General features: G+C 41.9%; 1 protein-coding gene across 1 annotated transcript in view; it reads right to left on the bottom strand.

Annotated features, from left to right (window-relative positions):
* The window catches only part of BSN (bassoon presynaptic cytomatrix protein), a 100489-nt gene extending 75061 nt beyond the window's left edge, over positions 1-25428 (bottom strand). Inside the window, exon 1 of the mRNA XM_081302473.1 lies at positions 25159-25428. Within this exon, the coding sequence (XP_081158599.1) occupies positions 25159-25346 (188 nt within the window). The 5' untranslated portion in view covers positions 25347-25428. The remainder of the gene's footprint in view (positions 1-25158) is intronic.
* Between the last annotated feature and the right edge of the window lie 1228 nt (positions 25429-26656).

Raw genomic sequence — 26656 nt, 5'->3', positions numbered from 1 at the left:
ACCTGTAGATGACTTCTTAGCACTGCTTTGCCATGAGAAAAGAAGGGAAGAGGCCCTTCCCTGCACCAGCCTCCAGCACCAACCTTTTGGATGGCTATGGTTTCAATGTTTATATCCCTCTCAAATTCATGTTGGAACTTAAACACCAATGCGAGAGTATTAAGAGTGCTAGAAGTTAATTAAATGAGGGTTCAGGGGCTGGAATTATGGCCCAGCAGTAGAGCGCTCAACTAGCATGGGCGGGATCCGGGTTCAATCCTCAGCACCACATAGAAATAAAGGCATTGTGTTGTGTCCATCTACACACAAAAAAAATAAATAAATATTAAAAAAAAAAACATGAGGGTGCAGCATTCATGAATGTGATTAATGACCTTATACCAGGGCTGGAAAGAATTAGTTAGGCCCTTTTATGCCCTCCACCTCCAGCCATGAAGAGACAACATTTGTCCCTTCTGGAGGATGCAGCAAGAAGATGCCATTTTAGAAACATAGAACAGCCCTCAATAGACCCTCAACCTACTAGATCTTGGGTTTTAGCCTCAAAAACTGAGCGAAATAAATTTCTGTTTTTTTCAGTCTCAAGTATTTTGTTATAGCAACAAAAAGAGACTAAGACATGGACTAAGGCACAGACACAGGCAAAGTTTCCATGGCGTAGTGAGGGTATGCTCATAGAAGAAAATGGGACCAGAGGCCAGGACCTGGCTAGGGAGCAAAAGAAGTTGGAGATTCCAAGATAGAAAAGAGCAAGCAAGCTCTTTAGTGATCCTGGAGCAAAAGAAGAGGCACAGAAACAGGGTACTGAGGGAAATAGTGCTGCTATGAAAGGCACTGTCAAAGCTCAAGGCTACTGGTGTATGTTCTCCTCTTGTTGGACAAGCATAAAATCAAGCTTAGGAGCCCTCCTTCACCATTTGAAGTACATGACCTGACAATCACCCTAGGCCACCTAGGCTTCTCTTTTTCACCTGACTACCAAGATCTCCAAAATGTAAGAGAGAATCAAAAGGATGTAAGGGGAGATAGAGATGTAGCTTAGTGGTAGAGCACCTTACTAGAATGTGCAAGGTTGGGAGTTCAATCCTCAGCAACACAAAAACAAAACATTAAGAAAGAAAAAGCCTGCAAGTAGAACAGGTTTTAAAGGAGTGCTTTTTTTTTTTAAACTAGAAATTGAACTCAGGGGCACTCAACCACTGAACCCCATCCCCAGCCCTATTTTGTATTTTATTTAGAGATAGGGTCTCACTGAATTGCTTAGTGCCTTGCTATTGCTGAGACTAGTTTTGAATTCACAATCCTGTCTCAGCCTCTCAAGTCACTGGGATTACAGGTGTGCACCACCACATCAGGCTAAAGGAATGCTTTTACACACTGGTTAGCACAGGGATCCTATAAATTACTGGTGAACAGTGACTTTCCACTTAGTAGGGGAACCTGGGGAAGTAATCCCCCCAGCCAGCAGTCACACCTAACAATGCCTTTCTTTATTCCTGTGACCCCTGGCTAGGGAATAGCTATAGGGGACAGAGGAGGTAGTCCCAACAACTGCAGCAAGATATTCTGCTGGAAATAGGCTGTGTGTGTTATTTCCAGAACATGCCCCTTTGTTCCCATCCATGTTTCTGGTTCATTTTCCACTGAAAAGGAAACTTGCAAAGCTTTTAATAAGAAATCAATTCTTTTTCACCACTAAGCTATTTATTCTGGAAAGAAGACATAAATGTAGAGAATGTAGAAACATTTTAAATTATATATCATACATTACTAGACATCAGAGAAAACACACTGGAGAGAAGCTTTACAAATGAGACCATCGTACCATTCCTCTAAGAAAGAGTCAACATTTAATCCTCACCACAATAACCATAGAAGAGACAAAGTTTTGAAATGTGAAAATTGACAATGTGACAATGCCTCCAAAATTTATTCATCAATTCTCAGCACCTGTGGACACATACTGGTTAGAGAGAATACAAATGGAAAAAAAAAAACATCTAATAATCACATGTTTATTAAACACTACTGATTTTTGGAGAAATCATTGGGCCCAGAAACCCTAAAAAGTTAAATAATATTTTGAAAACTTATTCAAATTTTAAATTCATTGAACATCTGAAAACTCATACCAGTAGTGAACATTGAACAGATTTTGTCCAAAATGTATGCCTTATATAAAAATGAAACATTTATAATAAACACTTTGATAAAAAAAAAAGAAAGAAAAGGAAACTTGCTTCTTTCAAGATGATCATCAGAGCCTTCACATGTGTGCTTCCTTCTGCCTAGAAGGCTTGGCTCCCTTGTACCTTCACCTACCTTCCTTGACTCCTGCTCAATCCTCAGACACACCACACACACATCCCCACCTTGCATCACTTTCTCATCCCTGGTTAGCAGAGGGATTAGCATTAGAGTTAACACTAATTCTCAGGGCTTCTGGTCCTACTCCTTCAATGTATTTTGATCTGTGTGTAGTTAAAATCAGTCTCTCCCACTAGGCTCTTAGCTTCTTGAGAACAGGGCTTTACAAGTTTTCTTCAGCATGATATCCCAGACACTGGCACCGTGCCTAGCAAGGAGAGGATAACAAGTTTCCATGTGTCTGAGTCCCTCAAGATGGTCTCCTGAGGTCTGTGTACCTGAGAGTAGTTGCCAATGAGGCACCTGGCAGAAGCTGTGTATCAGCTGTCCTTCCCTCTTTCTTCTGTACGTGAGGTCAAAGGATGTGAGGAGGCCATAAAAAAAGAAACTTGAGTTAGATGATTGCAGTGTATACATCTTAATCCCAGCTACACAGGAGGCTGAGACAGGAGGATTGCAAGTTCAAGGCTAGCCTGGGCAATTTAGTGAGATCTCTGTCTCAAAATAAAAAATAAGAAGGGCTGGCATGTAGCTCATTGGGAGAGCACTTGCTTAACATGCATGAGACCCTGGATTTAATCCCCAGTACCACATAAAAAAGAAAGACTAAAAAAATGTTGACCCCAGTAATGGGGAAGGTCTTGAAAGAGCAACCCAATCCCATCAACTATGAAAGCAGAGACTGGGATGGGCCTCAGGGTCAGCTCTAAACTAGGACAGCTGATTTCAGTAGGCAAACCCAGACTGAAAGACTACAGATCCTTGGGAGGTCATGTTAGAGGAGAATGAATAGGTCATGGGCAAAATAAACAGCTGTGGATGGTTTCCTGCTTCCTCATTTCTAGATAAAAACTACCCTTGGGTTCTAGCTGGGCATGGTGAAGCACATCTGTAATTGCAGAAAATTGGGAGTTTAAGGCAGAAGGATCATAAATTCAAGGCCAGCCTCAGCAATTTAGCAAGACCCTATCTCAAAATAAACATACAAAGGACTGAGGATGTAACTCAGTGGTAAAGCACCCATGTGTTCAATCCCTAGTACCAAGAAAAGAAGAAAGGAAGAAAGAAAGAGAGAAAAGAAAAGAATCCTAGAAGGAATTTCCAGAAGGATAGTGTGGTCAGCAGGATCTGTGCCCACACAAAAGTCTAGGTAGCTAACAACATGAAAGTATTCACTGAACTTGGCCATTATGTTATCCTTGGAGTCTTGTGTGTGTTAGGGTAGAAGCAGTCATCACCTGAGGCTCAAGCCTGCCCAGCCACAAAAGAAATTCAGCCCAAGGCTAACAGGATACCATACCTGAGACTCACAAAGGGGGATACAGAGAAATCTTGCTGCCCCATTCTCTTATCTATGTGGCTTTGGCTGAGCCCCTCATGTTCACCCAATCAGTGGGATCCAACTAGACTAACTGTTCTGTTTCCTCTGTGAACTAGAGCCTGCTTAGATCCTGATACACAGTAGAACTGATAAATGCTTATTGAATAAATGAACAAAGAAAAAATATTCCCAAAATGAGGTGCATCTCCTGGAGCATAAAGCTTTCCCTGGGGACAAAGCAGGATATCTGCAGAAGTTAAGGTGTTGAGGCAGGGGGAAGGGGTTAGTGGTGCTACCTGTATTCCATGTGCCTAAACCCACCCCCACTGCATGCCACCAAATAATAATCAGCATACTTTGCCAGAATACTTTCTGTAGTTATAGTTGCAAGTCTCATTCCTGAAGTTCATACACTTCCTAAGTGGAGTATGTGGGCATCCCCCTGTGTCCATGTCAGGTCCAGGAAGAAATGACTGAACAATCCCTGTCCTCATTCCCAACTATATCCTAGGACCTCTGGAGCCTGGCACAGAGAACACTGCAAAAAGTGGGCTGTTCTAAGCAGTTAGTTGCACTGCAGCAAAGGTCTTTCTCCAAAACTCCATCCAGTGGCTCTTTTCATCTGGTCCTAGAATCTTATACCCTAAAGCTGGTTTCTACTCCTCACCCCAGTCTGCTTGCACTCCCTGGCAACACAGGCAGGAAGGGTGCCATCCTGCTCATCAGATGACCTATTCTTTCACTGGACCATAAATGCTTCCTCATCCCCAAGAAGCAAGGGACATTCACAAATAGTGGCTGGACTTGGGAAGCCCAGGCTCATCCCTGTTCTGCCCTGGACTTGTTGTGGGGTGCTTGGAAATACCACCTTTCTGGAATCAGACTTCCCATACCACAAATGATTCTGACCCTCTATTAGCAAGAGATATACAAATGAAACAAAGTATACAATCAAAATTTCAGTTAACTACTAAGACTCATTACTATCTCTTCAAAAGCAATGTGTGTCTCTATTTGAGCTTCCTGTGTTTTCCTAAGACACTGATAGGGACTACAGAAATGGAAGGTTAGGAAGCCTAACTGAGGCCCTGTTCCTTGCCAAAACTTGCTAAAAAAAAAAAAAAGGGGGGGGCTGGGGATGTGGCTCAAGCGGTAGCGCGCTCACCCGGCATGCGTGCGGCCCGGGTTCGATCCTCAGAACCACATACCAACAAAGATGTTATGTCCGCCGAGAACTAAAAAATAAATATTAAAAAAAAATTCTCTGTCTCTCTCTCTCCTCTCTCACTCTCTCTTTAAAAAAAAAAAAAAAAAGGCACACTCATACATTGCAAATTGGTGCAACCAATATGGAAAGCAGTATAGAGATTCCTTGAAAAACTTGGAATGGAACCACCATTTGATCCAGCTATCCCAATCCTCAGTTTGAACCCAAAAAACTTAAAAACAGTATACTACAGTGATGCAACCACATCAATGTTTATAGTAGCATAATTCACAATAGCTAAATTGTGGAACCAACCTAGATGCCCTTCAATAAGATGAATGAATAAAGAAACTGTGGTATATATACACAATGGAATATTACTCAGCATTAAAAGAGAATGCATTTTGCAGGTAAATGGATGCAGTTGGGGAATATCATGCTAAGTGAAGTAAGCCAATCCCCCCCGCAAAAAAAACCCAAAGGCCAAATGTTTTCTCTGATATGTGGATGCTGATCCATAATGGAGGTAGGGAAGCATGGGAGGAACGGAGGAACTTTAGATAGGGTGGAGGGAAGGGAGGGGGCAAGGGGGTAGAAAAGATGGTAAAATGAGATGGACATCATTACCCTAAGTACATGTATGAAGACACGAATGGTCTGACTCTACTTTGTGTACAACCAGAGACATGAAAAATTGTGTTCTATATGTGTACTATGAATTGAAATGCATTCTGATGTCATGTATAACAAATTAGAATAAATAAATAAATTTAAGATAAAAAAGAATCCATTAAAAAAAAGAGCGTTCATCCCTTGTCACTCCTCCATTTACTGCCTCTCCATTTCACAAGCCTTAGAGTCCCAGAGAAAGTGCTTGCTTATACGGGAGTTCAGGAAACAGGATGCTTTCTGAAAAGGCAAAGCTTCCAGTTTTCTCTTTCTACTTGCCTCTAAATACAGGTCCCTGGCACCACCAGGCAGGTTCAGAGAAGTGAACCCAAGTCTCAACATTAGAAGGGAAAGTGCCATCCCAAAAGATCCTGTCTGGCTCTCTATATTTCTAACGGAGAGGGCATTTTTGCTTTCCTCACTCAACACTCAAGGGTATAGAGGTTTTGGAATTTTTGTTTTTTACCATTTAGAAAATGAGCTGTGTGGGTCTGATATCTGTCCCTGGAACCCTGGGTGGACTTCCCAAGGATTCTTGTGCCCAACTGGGTACCTGGGAAGGGACAATGCAGAGGCTATGTGTTTCCATGACTTAGCCATGCAAGATACACAACAAATGACCAGGTAGTTGCAAAGAAACAATGAGAACAGGCACAAATGCTGCTCTAAGGCAATGAGGTGAGCTCCAAAATGCACCCTAATAAAGCTGGGGAGGATGGGGTATGGTTGGGGAGTCAGTATTGCAGAGCCTGGTTTGTTGGGAGCATTCAGAGCATGCTGCCCAGTTCTATCTGTTCCCTTCTTCCCTTTGTTCCACTGGCTCAGCTTACATCACAGCTCTCCAAGAGTCCCCTGACAGGAAAACTCTTCTGACTCTGTTCTACAGGTGGCATACCTCAGATTGCCAGGCAATTGGTACTAAGCACCATCATTTGTAAAAGTGCTTTCAGCACAGGATGGTGGCAGGGATAGATACTCAGCCATTGGCAAAGTCCTATTCTAGTCCACTGGCTTCTCAGCAAGCCCCACATGTCCCAGCCTACTTCCTGGGCCCAGAGAAATACACATCCCAAAATCAAGTGGTGGTGTCTCTACCCCAACTGCCCATCAGAAAATCACAGCCTCAGATCATCAGCCCCAGACCTGGAACTCCCTCCTTCCTGCCTTCTTCCCTCTTCCTGCAGTGAGGGATTGTTTTCTGTGGCTCCCATGGCCTGGACTTTAGCTCTGATTAGCTACAGATTTGAGAGATTGTGGAATGGGTCAGGCCTTTCATAACTTTCCAGCATAAGCCCCAATTTCTGTACCTATTTTAGAATCTATATGTGGAGATAAGGAGGATAACTACAATAGGCCCTCTGAGACTCCCCAAATCCCCAACTGAATCAGAGCTACTAAAGGGTAGGGATCATACCCTTAATCAAATTTAACTCAAACTTGCTCTGGGGTAGGAAGTAGGGATGCTAATCTACCTTGTTCCCCTTTTTAGTGTCAGCCTTAAGCATAGAAACTGGCATCTATAAATAACCATGTAATGCCAGGTCTCATGCTGAGTGTTTTCATCTCCAACATTTGATAACACAAATATATGATCAATTGAACGTATTTAACTCACTCTCTTGGAGCCCAGTATTGCATAAATTTCTTCTACTTCCTTATTTCTTTTTCAGGAACCAGGTGACATTCATAGTAAAGCACTTGCAGGTAAAGTGGTACTTTGTTTTGCCAGCCCAGAACCAACTACTCAGCTTTGTACCTAACAGCTCACTTGGATGCCTCTAAAACACAATTGGGGCTTCAGGTGTAGTTCAGTGGTAGAACACTTCCCTAGGTTTGCTTCTCATACACACCAGTGCGTGGGCATGTGCACGAGCATGCACGCACATACACACACACACACATACATCTGGCCTAAGAACAAACTTCTGAATTTAGATCTCATCCCTCATACCCAACCCTGTCCTCTGCCCACTTTCCTTCATGCCTTTCATGTATATTAGACATTCAGACCAAAACTCAGGAAGCCCTCTAACTCCTCTCTTTCTCAAAACTCTTCACAACCAACCCTTTAGCAATTCTTTTGGCTCTACTTTCAGAACACATTCAGAAGGTAAGCACTTTTTACCACTTTTATTTCCTTCCCAACATAGGAAAAAATTACTTAAACATTTACCCTTTTGTTTCAGCAATCCTACTTCTAGGAAACAATCTCATAGACACACTGACAAAATTACAAAATAACATGTGCCACATTCCTCACTGTAGTGTTATTTGTAAGAGCAAAAGACTGGACACAGTTCAATGTCCATGGATAAACCATGGCATGTCCACATTCTGAAACCCTGTGCAGATGCAAAAAAAGGATCAGGAGGAGTTCTATATTCTTCCAGAGGGTGATCTTCAAATGATATTATATTATAGCTGGGAACAGTGGTACATGATTGTATCCCAGGGACTCCAGAGTCTGAAGCGGGGGATTACAAGTTCAAGGACAGCCTCAGAACTTAACAAGACCCTGTATTAAACTAAAAATAAATAAATAAAAAGGTCTGGGGTAAAGCGCCAGTTGATAAAGCACCCCCGGGTTCCTTTCCAGTACTATGTGGGGGAAATGTGAAGAAAAAAGCAACATATAGGGATTAGGGTGTACTCAGTAATATAGCAATTGCTTGGCATGCAAAATTTAAAAAGAAGTGGTATGGGCTGGGTGCCGTGGCACATGCCTGTAATCCCATCAGCTCGGGAGACCGAGACAGGAGAATCATGAGTTCAAAGCCAGCCTCAGCAATGGCAAGGCACTAAGCAACTCAAGGAGATTCTGTCTCTAAATAAAATACAAAATAGGGCTGGGAATGTGGCTCAGTGGCTGAGTGCCCCTGAGTTCAATCCCCAGTACCAAAAAAAAAAAAAAAAAGGAAGGAGAAAGAAGATAGAAGGAAGAAGAAGAAAGAAGGAGGAAGAAGGAAGAAGGAAGAAGAAGAAGAGGAGGAGGAAGAGGTACCCAAAGATGTTCTAACACTGAGTTATATCCACAGACCCTTTTATTATTTATTTATTTATTTAGGTACCAGGAATTGAACTCAGAGGCACTTAACCATTGAGCAACATCCCCAAGCTTTTTTTTAATTTTATTTTTATTTTTTGGCAGACACAACATCTTTATTTGTATGTGGTGCTGAGGATCGAACCTGGGTCGCAAGCATTCCAGGCGAGTGTGCTACCGCTTGAGCCACATCCCCAGCCCCTCCCCCAAGCTTTCTTTATATTTTATTTAGAGGCACGGTCTCCCTAAGTTACTTAGGCCTCACTAAGTTGCTGAGGCTGGCTTTGAACCTGTGATCCTCTGCCTCAGCATCCTGAGCCATTGGAATTACAGGCTTGCACCACCAAGCTGGGTCCTTTATAAATTTTTATATTTTGTCTTGTGAGATTGTTTCTTGGGCTAAATTGCTGGTCTCGAACTTGCAATCCTCCTGCCTCAGTCTCCCTAGTCTGGATTACAGATTTGCCATCATATCCAATATAAAAATGTTTATTAGGGAAGGAGGAGAATAGGTAGAAGGAACTAGGCTTTTCTTTGGAATCACGTGAAAGATTTATATGATTTTTAAAATTAAATCAAAAAGAAAAAATATGGTAGATGGTATTGTTGTTCTTTTTTTTTTTAATATTTATTTATTTATTTATTTTAGTTTTCGGCGGTCACAACATCTTTTTTGTATGTGGTGCTGAGGATCGAACCGGGCCGCACGCATGCCAGGCGAGCGCGCTACCGCTTGAGCCACATCCCCAACCCCAGTATTGTTGTTCTTTATTCTTTACTTTCCATGGATTCTGCCTTTTGCCAAGTGACTCTGCAGTTCTTCCAACTAGAGTTATAGTATATTTTCCAACTATAGCAAACTGTATTTTCCAAAAATGGTCTCAGAAAAATTTCCAATCCCACATGCTCTTTTTTTATTATTCTTTTTTTAGTTGTTGATGGACATTTATTTTATTTATACATGGTGCTGAAAATCGAACCCAGTGCCTCACTCATGCTAGGCAAGCGTGCCACCACTGAGCCACAGCCACAGCCCCCTGCATGCTCTTAAAGAACCTAGGTACTCTGCTGGGCATGATGGCTCATGACTGAAATCCCAGCAACTCAAGAGACTGAGGCAGGAGAATTGCAAGTTCAAAAACAGTCTCAGCGCTGGTGCTGGGGCTCAGTCGTAGAGCACCTATATTGCACACGTAAGGCACTGGGTTCAATTCTCAGTACCACGTAAAAAAATAAATAAATGGAGATATTATGTCCATCTACAACTAAAAAATATATTTAAAAAAAAACAACCTCAGCAACTTAGCAAGATCCTGTCTCAAAAATAATATAAAAAGGGCGGGGGATATAGCACAGAGGTAGAGCACCCCTGGGTTCGATCCCCAGTACACTCACACACACCCCAAAACAAAAAACAAATCTGGGGACTAGGGTTGTGGCTCAGTGGCAGAGCGCTCGTCTAGCATGTGCGAGGCCCTGGGTTCAATCCTCAGCACCACATAAAAATAAAATAAAGGTATTGTGTCCAACTACAACTCAAAAATAAAATTTAAAAAAATTTTTAAAAATATGGATGCTGTCAATTAAGAAATGGAGTTTAGGGCTGGGGTTGTGGCTCAGTGGTAGAACGCTTGCCTAGCACGTTCGAGGCCCTAGGTTCGATCCTCAGCACTACATAAAAATAAACAAAATAAAACTATTGTGTTTAACTAAAAAATAAATGTTAAAAAAAAAGAAATGGAGTGCATATCTCTTTCTCTTAAACCTGAGCAATACTTTGTGACTGTCTTAATGAGTAAAACATGCCAGAAGTGATACTGCATGTCTTTTTTTTAATGCCTTCATTTTATTTATTTATTTTTATTTTTATGTGGGGCTGAGGATTGAACCTAGGGCCGCACATATGCGAAGCAAGCACTTTGCCACTGAGCCACAACCCCAGCCCCGATACTGCATGTCTTTTAAGACTAGATCATAAAAGGCAGTAAAGTCCTCAACAAGCCCCACTTCACTACTGGAACCATGTCATGAGGAAGCCCAAACCAATTCACATTGAAAGAACACAGAGAAAAGCACTGAGGTTCCAGTATCAACTAGGATCAACTGTCAGACAATAAATGATGAGCCTTCAGAAGAGTCTAGTTTCTAGTCCTCTGTCTTCTGGTGGAAGCTCCAGACAGAGTGAAGCAAAATAAGCTATTCCCATTGTGCCCTGACTGAATCCCTGAACTACAGAATGTGTGACCAAAATAATGGTTACTTTCCACCACCAAGTTTTAGGGTAATTTGTTACAAAGCCCTAGTAATATATATTTAAAAATACAGATGTGCACATATTATACTCTATATTACATTATACTATATATAATACAAATATTATATTCTATATATTGCATTTTATATCTATACTATATATATATATATATATATATATATATATATATATATATATATATGTTAGAATAAAGCCAATAGGTAATAATGCCAGTGTCTTAAGACCTTTAAAAACTGAAGGGTTTGTTTGTTTGTTTGTTTTTTAAGTTTAAGAGATGAGATGGAGAAATTAAATCAAAGAACTTAAAAACACTCCCACCTTGACTTTGGGCTTAACCATAAATTGCTCTGACTGAAAGAAAGTTAACAGATGCTTCAGAATATCAGAGGCTTGAAATGTGCTCATGTGATTATACATACCCTCTTGTGTCTGTTATCACTATGGTAAGAACATGCTGCAGTTAGCTTGCTATCTAGGGAAGATGAGAGGCATACAGAGCAGACCCAGATTTGACTGCAGCCTGAAGCCTAGCTTGAATTAATGAATTCTCACCAGCATACAGATAGATGAGTGATAATAAAAAATTGTTTTATGAAGTCACTGAGTTTGGGCTGATTTATTGTGTAGTAATATGGTAGCAATAGACAACTGATAGAAAACCAATCCTTACAGGGCTGGAGTTGTGGCTCAGTGGTAGAGCGCTTGCCTAGCAATCCTCAGCACCACATTAAAAGTATTGTGTCCAACTACAACTAAAAAAATAAATATTAAAAAAAGGAAAGAAAACCAATCCTCACATATTGAACACAAACTGAAAAAAAAAAAAAGGCCTTCATTTTATATCCTATTAATGGCATAACCACACAGGGAAGAATCATTTAAAATAACTCTGAAACACAGAACTATCCCTGGAAAGATATAACCTATGGACCAAAGAAACCACAAGGAAATCTTAAACTACAATTACTAATATTATCATTAATAAAAATATCTATATTATGGGGCTGGGGATGTGGCTCAAGCGGTAGCGCGCTCGCCTGGCATGCGTGCGGCCCGGGTTCGATCCTCAGCACCACACACCAACAAAGATGTTGTGTCCGCCGAGAACTAAAAATAAATATTAAAAATTCTCTCTCTCTCTCTCTCTCTCTCCTCTCTCACTCTCTCTTTAAAAAAAAATTTTAAAAAATCTATATTATGATTTTGAAATACATATGTATTTAAATATACAGACATACATATATATTCTATCTATGGTCACATATATGTATTAGAATAAAGTCAATAGGTAATAATGCTAGTGTTTTAAGACCTTCAAGTTTTTTTGTTTTAATTTTTTATTTTTTAGTTGTAGTTGGACACAATCCTTTTATTTATTTTATATGGTGCTGAGGATCATTCTTACCGCTGAGCCACAACCCCAGCCCCAAGACCTTCAAGTTTTAAGACCTTTAAGACCTTTGAATTTTGTTGGGAGGAGTGGCACATGCCTGTAACCCCCGGAAACTCAAGGCAGGAGGATTGCAAATTTGAGACCAGCCTCAGCAACTTAGTGATACCTTGTCTCAAAATAAAAAATAAAAAGGTCTGGGATGTAGCTCAGTAGTAAAGTGCCCCTGGATTCAACCCCCAGTACCAAAAAAAGAACTGAGTTTTGTTGTGGTGGTGGTTTTGTTTGTTTTTTAGTGTAAGAGAAGGGATGGAGAAATTAAATCAAAGAACATAAGTTAAAAACCTAGTCTATGGGATAATCCCTTATAAATCTACTTGGAAATATCAGCATTAAATTCTAAGATATATAGAAAGATAGACAGACAGATACCCATATCACATCTACATAATAAAAGATCCAGAGGATATGTTACCCCAATAGCAGTAAGCATTACTCATGCTCTGATTTTAGTCTCCAAATACCATTTCCCCTTAAAAGTAAACAGGGTTTCTTGGGCAAATAGTCAACTTCTGGTCTGGGTTAGGAATTATATAAGATAATGCTGAGATATCCATTGTATCATATCCATTGTATCCATTGTATCAAAAAGCAAAAAGGTTATTTAAGAACTATAGCAGAATCATGTCAAAACAATGCAGGAACCAACCTGAAGGAGTTATCACTGGCCAAAGATGGGGTAATTTGTATATCAAAAATATAATGACTTCAGAAGATGATTGTATACCAAATATGCTAAATCCATGTGTTTATAATGATAATAATGCTCATTATTCTAAAATAGAATAAAAAATAATTAATTTATTTTTATGTGGTGCTGGGGATGGAACCCAGTGCCACATACATGCTAGGCAAGCACTCTGCCACTGAATGACAGCCCCAGTCATATCCTATGTTTTTATTTGAACTGAATTTCAGACTAATCAAATGGTTGACAATATAAAATTTTCTTTATAGAAAATTAGCTAATTGTGCAACCCCTAATTAAATAATGGGTCTAGCTAAAGATCATCAGTGAATGATAAAACCACCAGGCAAAAGTTGACAGGAAATTTATAATGGATAAGATCACTGATAAAAACTGATTGATCTTTTCATCACTCAAATGGGAAAAGTAGACATTCGTCTTCTTCCTGGGATGTGATAGGAAGAACATGATACTCCCAATAAACTATTCTTGCCAGAAAGATTGAACCAGAATCTATTCTGATTGAGATCTCATCACTTCATAGGAAATATGAGGAGACAAGAAACAAACAAAATCAGAAAGAAGTGCTCAGCCAAAACCCAAATAGAAGATAGTTTTAGGACAAATGTTCTGTTTTCTTTACCAAATAAATGGCATTTTTCCAAAAAAAAAAAAAAAGCAACAAGGAGGGGGACTGTTAGAGTAAGAGAATTAGAGACACATCAACAAAATGCAATGTGTATACCTTGTTTGGATCTTGATTTGAACAACTTACTCTAAAAAATCCTTTTTGAGACAAAAGGAAAATTGAACATGGACTGAGTATTGGGTCACATTAAGAAATTACAATTAACTCTGTTGATTATGATAATGTCACTGGATGAAACTTAAAACATCTTTTTAACTATTAGAAGTACATCATAAAGTATTTATGAGTGAAATGATATGTTTAGATTCTGAATGAAAATATTCCAGCCAAAGAAATGTTGAAAGAGGGCTGGGGATGTGGCTCAAGCGGTAGCGCGCTCGCCTGGCATGCGTGCGGCCCGGGGTTCGATCCTCAGCACCACATACAAACAAAGATGTTGTGTCCGCCAAGAACTAAAAAAAATAAATATTGAAAAATTATCTCTAACTCTCTCTTAAAAAAAAAAAAAAGAAATGTTGAAAGAATATAGATGAAACAAAATTTCCAAAACACTGATCATCGTTGAGGTTGGGTAATGGGTTCACAGGAGGGAGTTCATCATAATATCCTTTCTCTTTCTATATGTGTTTGAAATTTTTGACTAAAGATCACCTTCCTCTCCTGGGAACATCTATTCCTTGGTGCTACAAAGGTTTGTGTGCCCTAAAGAGAGACCATCATGATATGGCCCATCAGGAAAAGACAGACCTGCACAAGGGTTTCCTCTGCCATGCACAGGGGCACCATGGTTAGGGTGCAAGGGGTGGTTGCCTATCCAATCCAGACTTGGTTATCCTACTTTCCTTAGCTGACATAACTCCAAACCTGAGCTGACAAGGCCCTGGCCTCAAGACTCCAACATTGACCACTCAATTTCAAATGCAGGGGTTCAGAAAGTAGACTCACAGGGCCATAGAAAGGGGAGAAGGTCTTACAGTATTATTCCTAAAACAAGCACACTGCCTTAGTTTTTACCCCCAGTTCATGGAACATGAAATCCAAACAATCTCCCTAGGTTACAAAGGATATCCAAATACAATTACAGAATATAGAATAAGACCCATGCAGATCCCCACAGATTCACACCTGGGCTATAAAAGTCCAGGATGCAAGGCATTCAGTGTTCATGCAGAAATGCCCAACATGGGACTGGACAAGTAGAAGAAGCTGCCATAGATCTCTCAGAAAGGAAGATCTTCTCATGCTGCATGAAGGCCCCTTGTCCTTTAGACTATGTCACTCATAGCCCATGTAAAATGTTGAGCTCTGGGCCCTGTTCTCTAAGACTCCCTGTTCTTGGGGTACTAACAGCCTTGGACAGGGCATGCTATATGGACAAGGGTCCCAGAGTCACATCTTAGCCACAGAAGTTGGAGATGTCAATCCAGAGAAGACTGGGTTTGAGGAAGCAACTGTATAATTCCCAACAGTGGAATCATTTCTTTGGGCAAGACAAAATGTTGCTGACTATTGAGTGTGCACACCAAGGCAGAGCTCCAGCATGGGTAGAGTGTGAGAACAGGTATTATGGCATCCTTTAAGGATTGGATTACATGCTCAAAATAGAAAAAAACAAAGCAAACCCATAACTTTCTGAAGCCAAATTATGCTCTTAAAGGAAGCAGGCACATACACTGAAACTTGACTTTGTAGGAGACAGGGCCTGAGCCCACAGAACCCACAGAGTGGCAAAAACTGCAGAGCACTCTCTTTTCTCTATTAATTAAAAAGTCCCAATTGCCCAACTTCCCAACTGAAAGGCACAGAACAAAAGTCTCTTTCAGGCTAGTGCTTTCCATGCCCTGCCTTCCACACCACAAAACTTTGGCCAACTTCAGCTCCCCTGGAAATGGGCTCACTGTTGCTGCCAGAGCGCATGAAGGATGTGGGTGGAACAATACTCAGAAGACAAGCAGCAGAGCACCACCAGAAACAGCAGGCCCTGCAGGCCTGGTTTGAAGTCTTGCTGGTTGGCCAGCCAACCCTGCACAAGGAGGCCAACAGCTTTTCAAGAATCCTTGACTACCAGAAGCAACCCAGAGGCAGGGTGCGAGCCAGGCCCTCTCCTGTCTCCAGGCTTGATTGTCAGGTTGTCTTATCCATTCTGAAAAATCTCTGGTCACAATGGACAAGCAGCCCTCTTCATTTACAGCTGCTTCAAACATACCTAACTGGTACATGTTGTAATTTTGACTTGTGACCTTGACCTTGTTTTCTAAATTCAAAGAGGCTAAAAAACAGTAGAAAGCATAGTCTTTCCTTTTTACTCTTACAGGAATTATTTGGAGATTATCTAGTTAAATTTTTCATTTTAGAAATGGAAAAAAAAAATGAAGACTTAGGATCTAGGGGCACAGTTTATTGGCAGAGGTCTTGCCTAGTATGTGCAATTCCCTGAGTTAAATCTCCAGTACCATACACACAAACATACAAAAAAAAAAAAAAAAAAAAAAGACCTATCCAACATGAATAGCAGTTTGATTAAAACCTGAATTTCGGACAACCATTCAGGATGCTGCCACAATTCCTCATTCCAACCTTTGTCCAAATGTCCTACTTTCTGATCTCTTTCCCATCCTCACAGTCCTACTTAACCTCTTGCTAAATTTTCCATCTTATCTGAGCAGGAGGTGAGGAAATGATACAGTTCTCCAGCTGTGCTCAATGTGTGGCATTTTGGTTTGCTGAAGTCTGCTAGTTGGCTGTTCTTCTAAATCTCTCATCTTAGGCCTTTGGAGTTCCCAACAGAATAAGTTAATGTTGTGAATGTGTTTTGTAAGCTGTAAAGCACTATACAAATATATGTTCTACTATTTTAGGATATGAAATAATACAAACCCTTTAAATAATGCTCTCATATATCATACCTCTGTGAGACAAAGAGAAGAGAGGAGCAAATCCTAACTAAGGAAAAGAAGGTTGACTGTAAAGATCTAGACAAGTGCTTCTTTCTCTCCCCCAAAACCATGGAGCCCATGAGGGCAGAGCCCATTTTGGGCTCCTTCCTTAGTTTCTTATTTTATCCAGGAACAGGCTCAGCAGAAGGTTTCCTAAATACATGGATAAACTTCCATTTAAAAGTCCTACTTCTGGGCTGGGGCTGGGGCTCAGCGGTAGTGCACTTGCCTGGCATGTGTGAGGCACTGGATTCAATTCTCACCACCACGTAAAATAAATAAAGGTCTATCAACAACTAAAAAAAAATTTTTTTAAGTCCCTCTTCTAAGTAGACTATAACTGTAAAAATATGCACAACCTCCTCATACAAAAAGTACAGGAGAAGAGAGTGTGAAGATGTTGGTCAAGGATTCAAACTTTCAGTTAGATGGTAGGAATAAATTCAAGAGATCTACTGTACAACATGTTGACTACAGTTAATAACAAGGTACTATGTTCTTAAAAATAATTGAGTATAGATTTCAACTATTTTCACCACAAAAATGATATGTAATGTAATGAATATGTTTGTTAGTTTGATTTTGCCATTCCACAATTATACTTTAAACATCATGGTGTATTGAAACAAACATACACAATTTAAAAAATTTAGTTGCAGTACCTTTATTTTATTTATTTATTTTTATGTGGTGCTGAGGTTCAAACCCAGTGCCTCACACATACTAAGCAAGTGCTCTACCACTGAACTAGAATACTAGCCCCAAAATATACAAATTTTATTTGTCAAATTTATTTATTTGTTTGTTTGTTTTGTGACACCAGGAATTGAATCCAGGGATATTCTACCACAGAACTATATCCCTGGCCCTTTTTATTTTTATTTGAGACAAGTTTTCTCTAAGTTGCTGAAGTTGACCTCAAATCTACAATCCTCCTACCTCAGCCTCCCAAGTTGCTGGGATTATAAGTGTGCACCACCACACTCAGATTTGTCAATTTTAAAAATGAGTTAAATTTTAAGAATTTAAGACCAAGCACAGTGACACATACCAGTAATCCCAGCACCTTGGAAAGTTGAAGCACGAGGATCCCAAGTTTGAAGCCAGCCTCAGCAATTTACCAAGCCCCTAAGCAACTTAGCAAGACCCTGTCTCTAAATAAAATTTTTAAAGGGCTGGGGATGTGATGTGGCTCACTGGTGCCTCTGGGTTCAATTCCTGGCACACACACAAAAAAATTTCTAAGTGCAGGTAACAAGGGTAATAGGAATGTAATGGTATGCCTGTTGGAAAATTTCCTTACCCTCCCTTTCTTCCAAAGCACCCAAGGCACTGGGTTCAATTCTCACCATAAGGGTTCTCCCAGTATCCTTGGGTAACTCAACTCCCTCCTTGAGCCAGTGCCCCTGAAGAGCTCTGGCTCCTCTGGAAACAGGAGGCAGTCTCAGGTAGGATCAGGTGAGGTGATCCCTACATAACAAGGTGGTAGGGCTCTTTGATCTCCTCAACACTTGGAACCAAGTCACAGAAGCCAACCTCTCTATTTAACCTCAGGAAAATCTCTTCTTCACTTTTGAGCCTGACAACAGCTCTGTCTACTTCAGGAGCAGCCAGGCTTCTCCAGGCAGTTCTGGATCTGAACCCAGGGGACTATAAGTTTCCAATGTGCCTCTATGTGACCTTCTTTTTTTAATTTTTTTTTAGTTGTAGATGGACACAGTACCTTCATTTTATTTACTTATTTATATATGGTGCTGAGGATCAAACCCAGTGCCTCACGCATGCTAGGCAAGCACTCTACTACTGAGCCACAATCCCAGCCCCTCTATGTGACATTCTTATTAGAAAGAAATGGGATATCAAATAAGAGGCTCTCTTCAGAATCTTAGGTGCCCATAGAGCAAATAAGGGGAAAGAGAGATCAGAGAAGTCCTGCGAGCAGCCTGGGGCCCAAGGCAGAGCACAGATGAGTTAGGGAACACGCTCACCAGCCCTACCCCACAGGTTCAGTTGACCAGAACCTAAGAATAAGACAAATTGTCAGAGAATGCCAGGGGCCAACAGACACCCCATCCACCAGAGGTCCAATCTGAAAGGTAGAAAACAGAGAGGGTAGGACACCAAAATTTCATTTCTGCTACCACAGGCAGAGGACCATAGACCAGGGTCCCAATTCATTCTTCAACTATGGCCAACTTCATCACTTTATTGGTTGACAGAGATGGCAAAAGGCTCTGCAGGAAAGGCACTTGGGTGAGTCCTATTAATACAGTATCTATACCAGCATGACACACCCCAGCACCAAGTGAAGCAGGAGTAGGGCAGGAATCCACAGCTATATTGCTTTCCAAGTCCCAGTTTAGCAGGAAGGCCTCACATCCTAAAGTGACATTTAGTCCTTGTTTGTTTGTTTGTTTGTTTGTTCAGTACTTTCTCTCTCTTTTTATTTAATAGGAATTGAATCCAAGGGTGCTTTACCACTGAACTACATCCCAGCCCTGTTTTTATTTTTATTTTTATTTTAAAATTTAAGACAGGGTCTCATTAAGTTGTTGAACCTACAATCTCCTGCCTCAGCCTGCTGAATTTCTGGCATTACATACATACACTACCATGTCAACTGACATAGTTCTCTAAGACACAAATTTCAAGGGAAAAAAAAAAGGAGAGAAAAAAAAAGGAGAGGAAACATTTAGGTTTAAATAGAGGTGTATCAGACAAATGCATTGCAATTTAAAAAAAACCCACTATAAAAATAACACATTTTTCTATGTCATAAGACACAGAAAAATGGAAACAGGACTGAATATTTGCTGAGATTAAGAAGAAATTGTTGGGGGCTGGGATTGTGGCTTGGTGGTAGAGCGCTCAATTAGTACGGGCGGGACCCGGATTTGATTCTCAGCATCACATAATAAAGACATTGTGTTTTGTCCATCTACCAAAAAAAAAAAATTATCTCTCTCTCTCTCTCCTTTAAAAAAAAGAAGGAATTGTTGTGTACAACCAGTGACTTGAAAATTTGTGCTCTATATGTGTAATGTGAAATGAATTGCTTCTGCCATCATGTGTAACAAATTACAATAAATAAATAATTTAATAAAGAAAAAAAGAAGAAGAAGAGATTTTTGGCCTGGGGATGAAGCTCAGAGGAAAACACTTGCCTACTATGCATGAGGCCCTGGGTTCCATTCCAAGCACCACACAAAAAAAGAAGAAATTAGTAACTATTTAAATGTAATTATGATATTGTGGTTATGTTTTTATAAAGCCCTTTTTTCTTAGAAATACTGATGATGAAATGTTGGGATGTCTGGAATTTGCTTCTGTGGCAAGTGGGGGGTAAGGGAGATAGATAAAATTTGATTTGCCTTGAGTTCATGATAGCTGTGGCTAAGCAATGGGAACACAGGAGTTTATTAGACTATTCTTTTATGAAAGTTTGAAATATTCCATAGTAAATATATAAAGAGAGATAGATATTTATATATACACACATATATAAACACATACATATATCTCCTCTCCCTTCCTAGTCTCTCCATTATAATTTTTTTTTTTAATCAACAGCATCTTGGGGCTGGGGATGTGGCTCAAGTGGTAACGCGCTCGCCTGGCATGTGTGCGGCCCGGGTTCGATCCTCAGCACCACATACAAACAAAGATATTGTGTCCGCCGAGAGCTAAAAAATAAATATTAAAAATTCTCTCTCTCTCTCTCTCTCTCTCTCTCTCTCTCTCTTTAAAAAAAAATCAACAGCATCTTATCAGTCATACTAATGCTGAGAACAACTATTTTAGCAAAGCTACCCCTTCAAGAAATGCAAAAATGGGGCTGGGGTTATAGCTCAGTTGGTAGAGTACTTGCCTTGTAGGCACAAGGCCCTGGGTTCAATCCACACACACACACATACAAAAAAAAAAAAATGTAAAAATGGCTGGGTGAGCAGGCACATGCCTACAATCCCAGCTATTCAGGAGGCTGAGTCAAGACAATCACAAGTTTGGGGTCAGCTTGGATAACTTAGTGAGATCCTATCTCAAAATAAAATTTTTAAAACGGTTGGGGATGTATCTCAGTGGTAGATTGCTTGCCTTGCATGCATAAGGCCCTGGGTTCAATCCCTACTACCAAGATGTGTAGAGGAGGGAAGAGGGAAAAAATGCAAAAGTGGTTGGATTGGGCTAAAATTTTAACATCATGACCACTCAAATGTGAAATCACTTTAGTGTATGTCATGCCCTCCCTGAAAACCCAGCCACTGTGGTCAAACAAGATCTCTAAATGATAAAGGATCTTTTTTTACAAACCCTGAATTGGGTCTTTTCTTTCTTTTTCTTTTTTTTCAGTTGTAGATGAGCACAATACCTTTATTTATTTCTCTTTATATGGTGCTGAGGATCGAACCCAGGGCCTCACACATGTTAGGCGAGCAATGTACCGCTGAGCCACAACCTCAGCCCTCTTTTCATTCTTTACAAATTCATCCCATATTTTTCTAGAGCCTGATAGTTATCTTATAAAGCAATAAGGACAATCCCAGACCAAAGACAACATGTCTGATAAATCCATTTTGAGGAAGGAACTTTTGGTGTGGTTCTCAGAGCAGCCTTGCCCACCTTCCAGCAAATGACCAGATTCTCTGTGCCCAGCTGACTTTGGCTCAAGATGTCTCCGTGGCATACAGTCTAGAACTGAATCAATCATAATGGGAAATGAGGGAAAAATGGTTCTACCTGGCTTTGCCCCAACTCTTTCCCAGCCTCCTGCACTCAGTCTCATTCTCTATTCATTATTCCTGCCAGTGTACCACACTTCTTATCTAATTTCTCTCTATTTCTACCTCTGCTAACCCTAGGTCTCTCCCTCTCCTGAAGCCTAGCTCTGCCTCTCCACTCTTCCTACTTGACAATCCCTCTGTAAGAACTGCCTATTTAGGGCTGGGGTTGTGGCTCAGTGGTAGAGCACTTGCCTAGCATGTGTGAGGCACTGGGTCTGATTCTCAGCATATAAATAAATGAATAAAATAAAGGTCCATCAATATTTTTAAAAATTTTTTCAAAAAAAACCCTGCCTATTTGAGCTGGGCACCGTGGTACACACCTGTAATCCCAGCAGCTCAAGAGGCTGAGACAGGAGGATCACGGGTTCAAAGCCAGGCTCTGGGGGCTAGTGTTATGGCTCAGCAGTAGATCCTGCGCCTAGTGCATGTGAGGCCCTGGGCTCGATCCTCAGCACCACATAAAAATAAATAAAATAAAGGTATAAAATTTTTTTAAAAGCCCGCTTCAGCAACTTAGTGAGGCACTAACAACTCAGTGAGACCCTGTCTCTAAATAAAATACAAAATAGGGCTGGGGTTGTGGCTCAGTGGTTGAGTGCCCCTGAGTTCAATCCCCAGGACCAAAAAACAACAATGAAAACTGCCTATTTGACATTTCTCAGACTCTAAGGTACCCACAGTCTCTCCCAGAGCTCTTCCACAATTTGGCTCTTCAAGAGCTACCTGATCAACAGACTCTGAGTGCTAGAGGATAGAGAAGTTACCATATATCCTTCCAGAACCTCCATGAAATGCTTGATCCTGATAGCTGGTAAACATTCCTTAGCTAATTGACTGTAGATCAATTTGCAGATGTCAAAACATATTCAAATCCACAGGACTGGTGTATACTATACAGACTGCCACTGGTCTATATCGCTCTTCAGTACATTTTTTTTAAAAAGAGAGAGAAAGAGAGAGAATTTTTTTAATATTTATTTTTCAGTTTTCGGCAGACACAACATCTTTGTTTGTGTGTGTTGCTGAGGATCGAACCCGGGGCGCACACATGCCAGGCGAGCGCGCTACCACTTGAGCCACATCCCCAGCCCTTCAGTAAATTTTTTAAAAAGACACTTTCTGGGGTACAGATAAGGTTATATCTTGAACTGGTAACGTGTCATGGGTGTATGTACAGGTAAAATTCCATCAACTTGTGCACCCCACCATACATTAGGCACATCTCCATAAATAAATGAAGAAATGAATGAATGAATGAAAGATACCTCTTCCTCTAAGAGGATGCAGCCCACACCAGGGCATACAGCTTGAGAGTGAAACCTGAAACAGAGTTTAGCCTTCTCCTAATCTGGCACTCCTTGAGAAAAGTAGTCTATAAAACTGCACGTATAGACCCTAAAACCAGAAACAGAAAGCCCTTCCTTTGGACTCCAGTGGTCAAAGCTCCCTATCATCCAAATGGGCTAAGAGGCAATACTATAGGTGTGGTAGCACTGCTACTCATGGGGTTCAGATTAAGCTCTTCAGCAGCAAATGCTGGGGCCACCCCCTCACACAGCCAAGTCATCTCAGTATGAGGATGAAAAGACTAATTCAGCTTGGGATGACAAGATGTAATATGGCAGTAGGAAAGAACCAGGATTCAACTCTCTCAGAACCTCAGTTTTGTTCCCTTCTGGGGTTAGAAAAATGATCACCCCTTTACCTGACCCTCTACCTACCTCCTTGAGCTTTCTGACTGATCCAAAATCTACAGTGTTGCTAGAAATAAATATGTTTCTGAGCCAATGCTCTTTCCTGAATGCCCAGAGGCACATGTCACAGGGATTTTTCCTCCAACAATGTTCAGCAGCATCTCAGAACAGAATATACTAAATTTGGTATCAGGTACCTGAGATGCTCTGGTGAGAGGAAGTAGCCATTCCTATACTGAGAGAAAGACAGACCATGCAGCTCAGCTGAGAGACTGGGATATGCCAAATATCAGCTGGAAAAAGTAAATTCTGTCTCCTAAGGGTCCCTAGTCCTTAGCTTTGTTGACAGAGAGCTAGTTTACTTCCTAAGCCTGATAGTCACGGGACCTTAGCACCACAGGCCCCTGTGTGAGCCTTGCCCACAGCCAGGTGAGAAATTGTGTGACTGCTAAATCTAGCAATATTTCATGGTGCCCCTCACCCACAGCAATCTATGGATCTGCCCTGAAGCAGAATGCATAGATAGACTAGAAATGAGACAATGGAAAGGAATATGAGCAGTATATATCTGCCTCTAAGCTGCCCAAATCTTTCCAAAATTTCATGTTTGGCTCTGCAACATCTGATAAACTACAAGCAGAGCATCCTGTCTGGTTTCCAAAAGAGAAATGGGAAATTCCTCACATAGAGAGCTCCCAGTAACAAGGTGTTTTTCCATTCAGCTGTAGAAGCTTTTCCTTGGAGGGAGAGCACTGAAGCTTGGGTAAGTCTCCCTCAGGCTAAAACCCAAACAGTAACTCAACATGCAGCAAGATGGACAGCATTTGCTGTGCTAAGAGCCATGTGCTATCCAGTTGCATTACTCTAACAGCTAATGTAAAATGGACAAATTCCACTTCTAAAAGGGATGCTCACAGGCTGGCTTGGTTTGTGACAGGTTTCAGGCTACTAAGAGCCTTTCACCACTGTTAGTTGTCTAAGAACATAAAACACATAAGGAAATAAACATGTAAGAGACACAGTTGGGCAGCTGAAGAAGCAAAAATTATGCTCCCTCAGAATTTATGTGCTCCCACACAGAAAAGGCAAAAAAACAACATTAATCAGCAGCCTCATATAGACCAGAAACACCCCCCAAGGGGGATTGCTACTCCCCAGAATTATTTGGTATAAAATAATGCCTTCCATTTTATCCTGCATAGATCTTAGGTAGTTTTCCAGAGTTTTCAGTCTACTGACTTATATATTGACATTCCATTCCACTACATTCAATGCAACTTGATTGTTCTGCAGATTCTGGGTTGGCAAACACATAAAACAAGCAGTCTCACAGTGTTTGATCAGATATGTTCTGTTTAAAGCATTCTATGTGGGTTTCAGCTTCCCCCCCCCCCCAATTGGTTTGAGGTGGCAAAAAGAGCATAGCTGATGCTAGAAAATTTAATAGCATTTCTGTTTCACCTGAAAGTAATTCACTAAGCCCTGGTGAAAGCACGTGACCCTGTTAGTATTGTTGGGCCTACTGGTGTCCAGTGGGCAATTTTTTTTTCCCAAAAAAATGGTTATAGCCGCTAAATGCCTAAGGAAAGCATAAGACCAAGTTCATGGTCCAACTATTTCCATCTCTCTGCGTTCTTCGCAGTGACACTTATCTTCCCTGACAGCCACTCCCATTGTGCTCTTTCCTTGGCCCAACACAATGGACACATGCAGACACTGGCAGACAGCGAAGGCGTTTTCCATCTCACTGCTCCCCTGCTTGGAGGGACCAGGCTAAGGTTACATAAGCCCCTTCTGAGCGGTTGGGCCCTGGCGTCAGGGGGAAAAGAATTTGGGGTTCGTGACGAAGTAATGGTCTGCAGGACCCGACTGACCCTGGACTTGCCATCCTGCCTTGCCAAGGCAGACTGGCTGGAAATGAAGGGTCGCCTCCACCCAGCTCATGCCAATCTGACAGGGCTTAAAGTGCGGCCAGACGTCCAACCTTGCTGTCCACTAGATCTTGGGATCCCAGGCCCCGGCCCCAGCCTCAGGCTCCAGCTCCCCGTCCCTAGGACGCCAAGACGCGCACTCACCTGCCCGGGCCTGCGCCTGAAACCTGCAGTCCTGGGGTGGCCCGCGCAGTGCCCGACGTGGGGAGCTGTCCGCTGCCAGCTGGTGCTGAAGGCGGCTTCCCTGTACCGGGGCCCGGGCCAGGGCCAGGGCCTCCAGGCGGCAGCGGCCCGTCGCCAGCGCCACCCTCCAAGCTGGCCTCGTTGCCCATGGTGGGGAGGCGGACGGGCAGGGTCGGGGTCGCACTGCGCCCGGGCCGGCGGCTCCCGGGCCGTGCTCACACTCTAGACGCCTCCGCCGCCATCTCCCAGCTCGGCTCGCGCTGCCGCCCGCCTCTGCGCATGCGCATGCCGCACACCACCTTCCTTGAACTACCGCCCCCCACCCCGCCGCGCCTCCAAACAAACGCGCGCTCCCGCCAGCCCGCGAAGAAGACTCGTGTCCACGCGTCAGCATCGGGGTCGCGGGGAAGCCGCCGGGCGCCCGCGCATGCGCCCTCAGGGACAGACACGTCGGGCGCGTGCCAACTGGAGCAGGGAGGGGGCTAGCAGCAATGTTGCATGAGATCCATGAGACCTGTAAGACTTTATGTTCACTGAAAATCGAATTGGGGGTACTCTCCTTTGGATAGCGTGAGGCGGGCATCGCGAGGACAGGCTTCAGAGAGGGGCCACGCGAGTGTGGTCTCAAAGGATGCATGAGTTGAAAAGGCAAATGAACAAGTATGTTCTGAGGCCCAAGATCGTTGAAGGAGGTAGAGAGAGAGATTGTTAGGTGGTAGGACTGCATTGTGAGGCTCTCAAAGGTCAGGAAAGGAGCAAAGGCCATCCAGATGTCAATGTAGGAACTATCTGGAGGCCCACTCCCACAAAACTGGAGTCTTACGAAGTGCCCTTGAGAAAGGTGGAAGGGCTGGCCTAAAACAAACTAGAAGACCACCTACCTCATCAGGCTCTGGGACAGTGACCTTGGGGATGAATGGAAGAGGAGTTGATGTTTCTCAGAAACTTTAAGCTATGGCCCCCTAGGGACTGTCTAGATAAGTAGCTCAGGTTTCTTCTTCATAAATCTGAGAGCTCACCAATTACTTTTCCACTCCACCTCTCCTCTTTGCAGACCAGTGTTAAGGCTCCTCACACAAGCCTCAGGTACTTTCCTGAGGGAAAACATTTCTTAGAAGATCCAGACTATATTCCAAACCATTTCTGGCTGTGTAGAGGGCTTGAATAATTTGGACCCATTTACAACCCATTTTAATTCTCCTAATATCACATGGGATGTCAGCAGTTCTGGTTTGACCTGGAATAATCAGGGATCCCAGTGAGCACTGATGGACAAGACCCACACTTTCAGTTCTGAGAAGGCCCAGGGCCTTCTGAACTGCTCTTCTCAAACTCTGGGATGGAGCAGGTAAGATAATTAGGAAATTCAAAGCCCTTACTTTCTGGTGTTTTCTCCTGACCTTAATGTCTGCTGCCTTTAGGGCTACACTGCCTGGGACTACTGGGATGAGGAGAGCTT

This window comes from Spermophilus citellus (assembly GCF_964194105.1).
Source record: "Spermophilus citellus genome assembly, chromosome: 7".
NCBI lineage: Eukaryota > Metazoa > Chordata > Mammalia > Rodentia > Sciuridae > Spermophilus > Spermophilus citellus.
The sequence above is the reverse complement of the archived record's forward strand: the minus strand, read 5'-3'. Positions and strand labels throughout refer to the sequence as shown.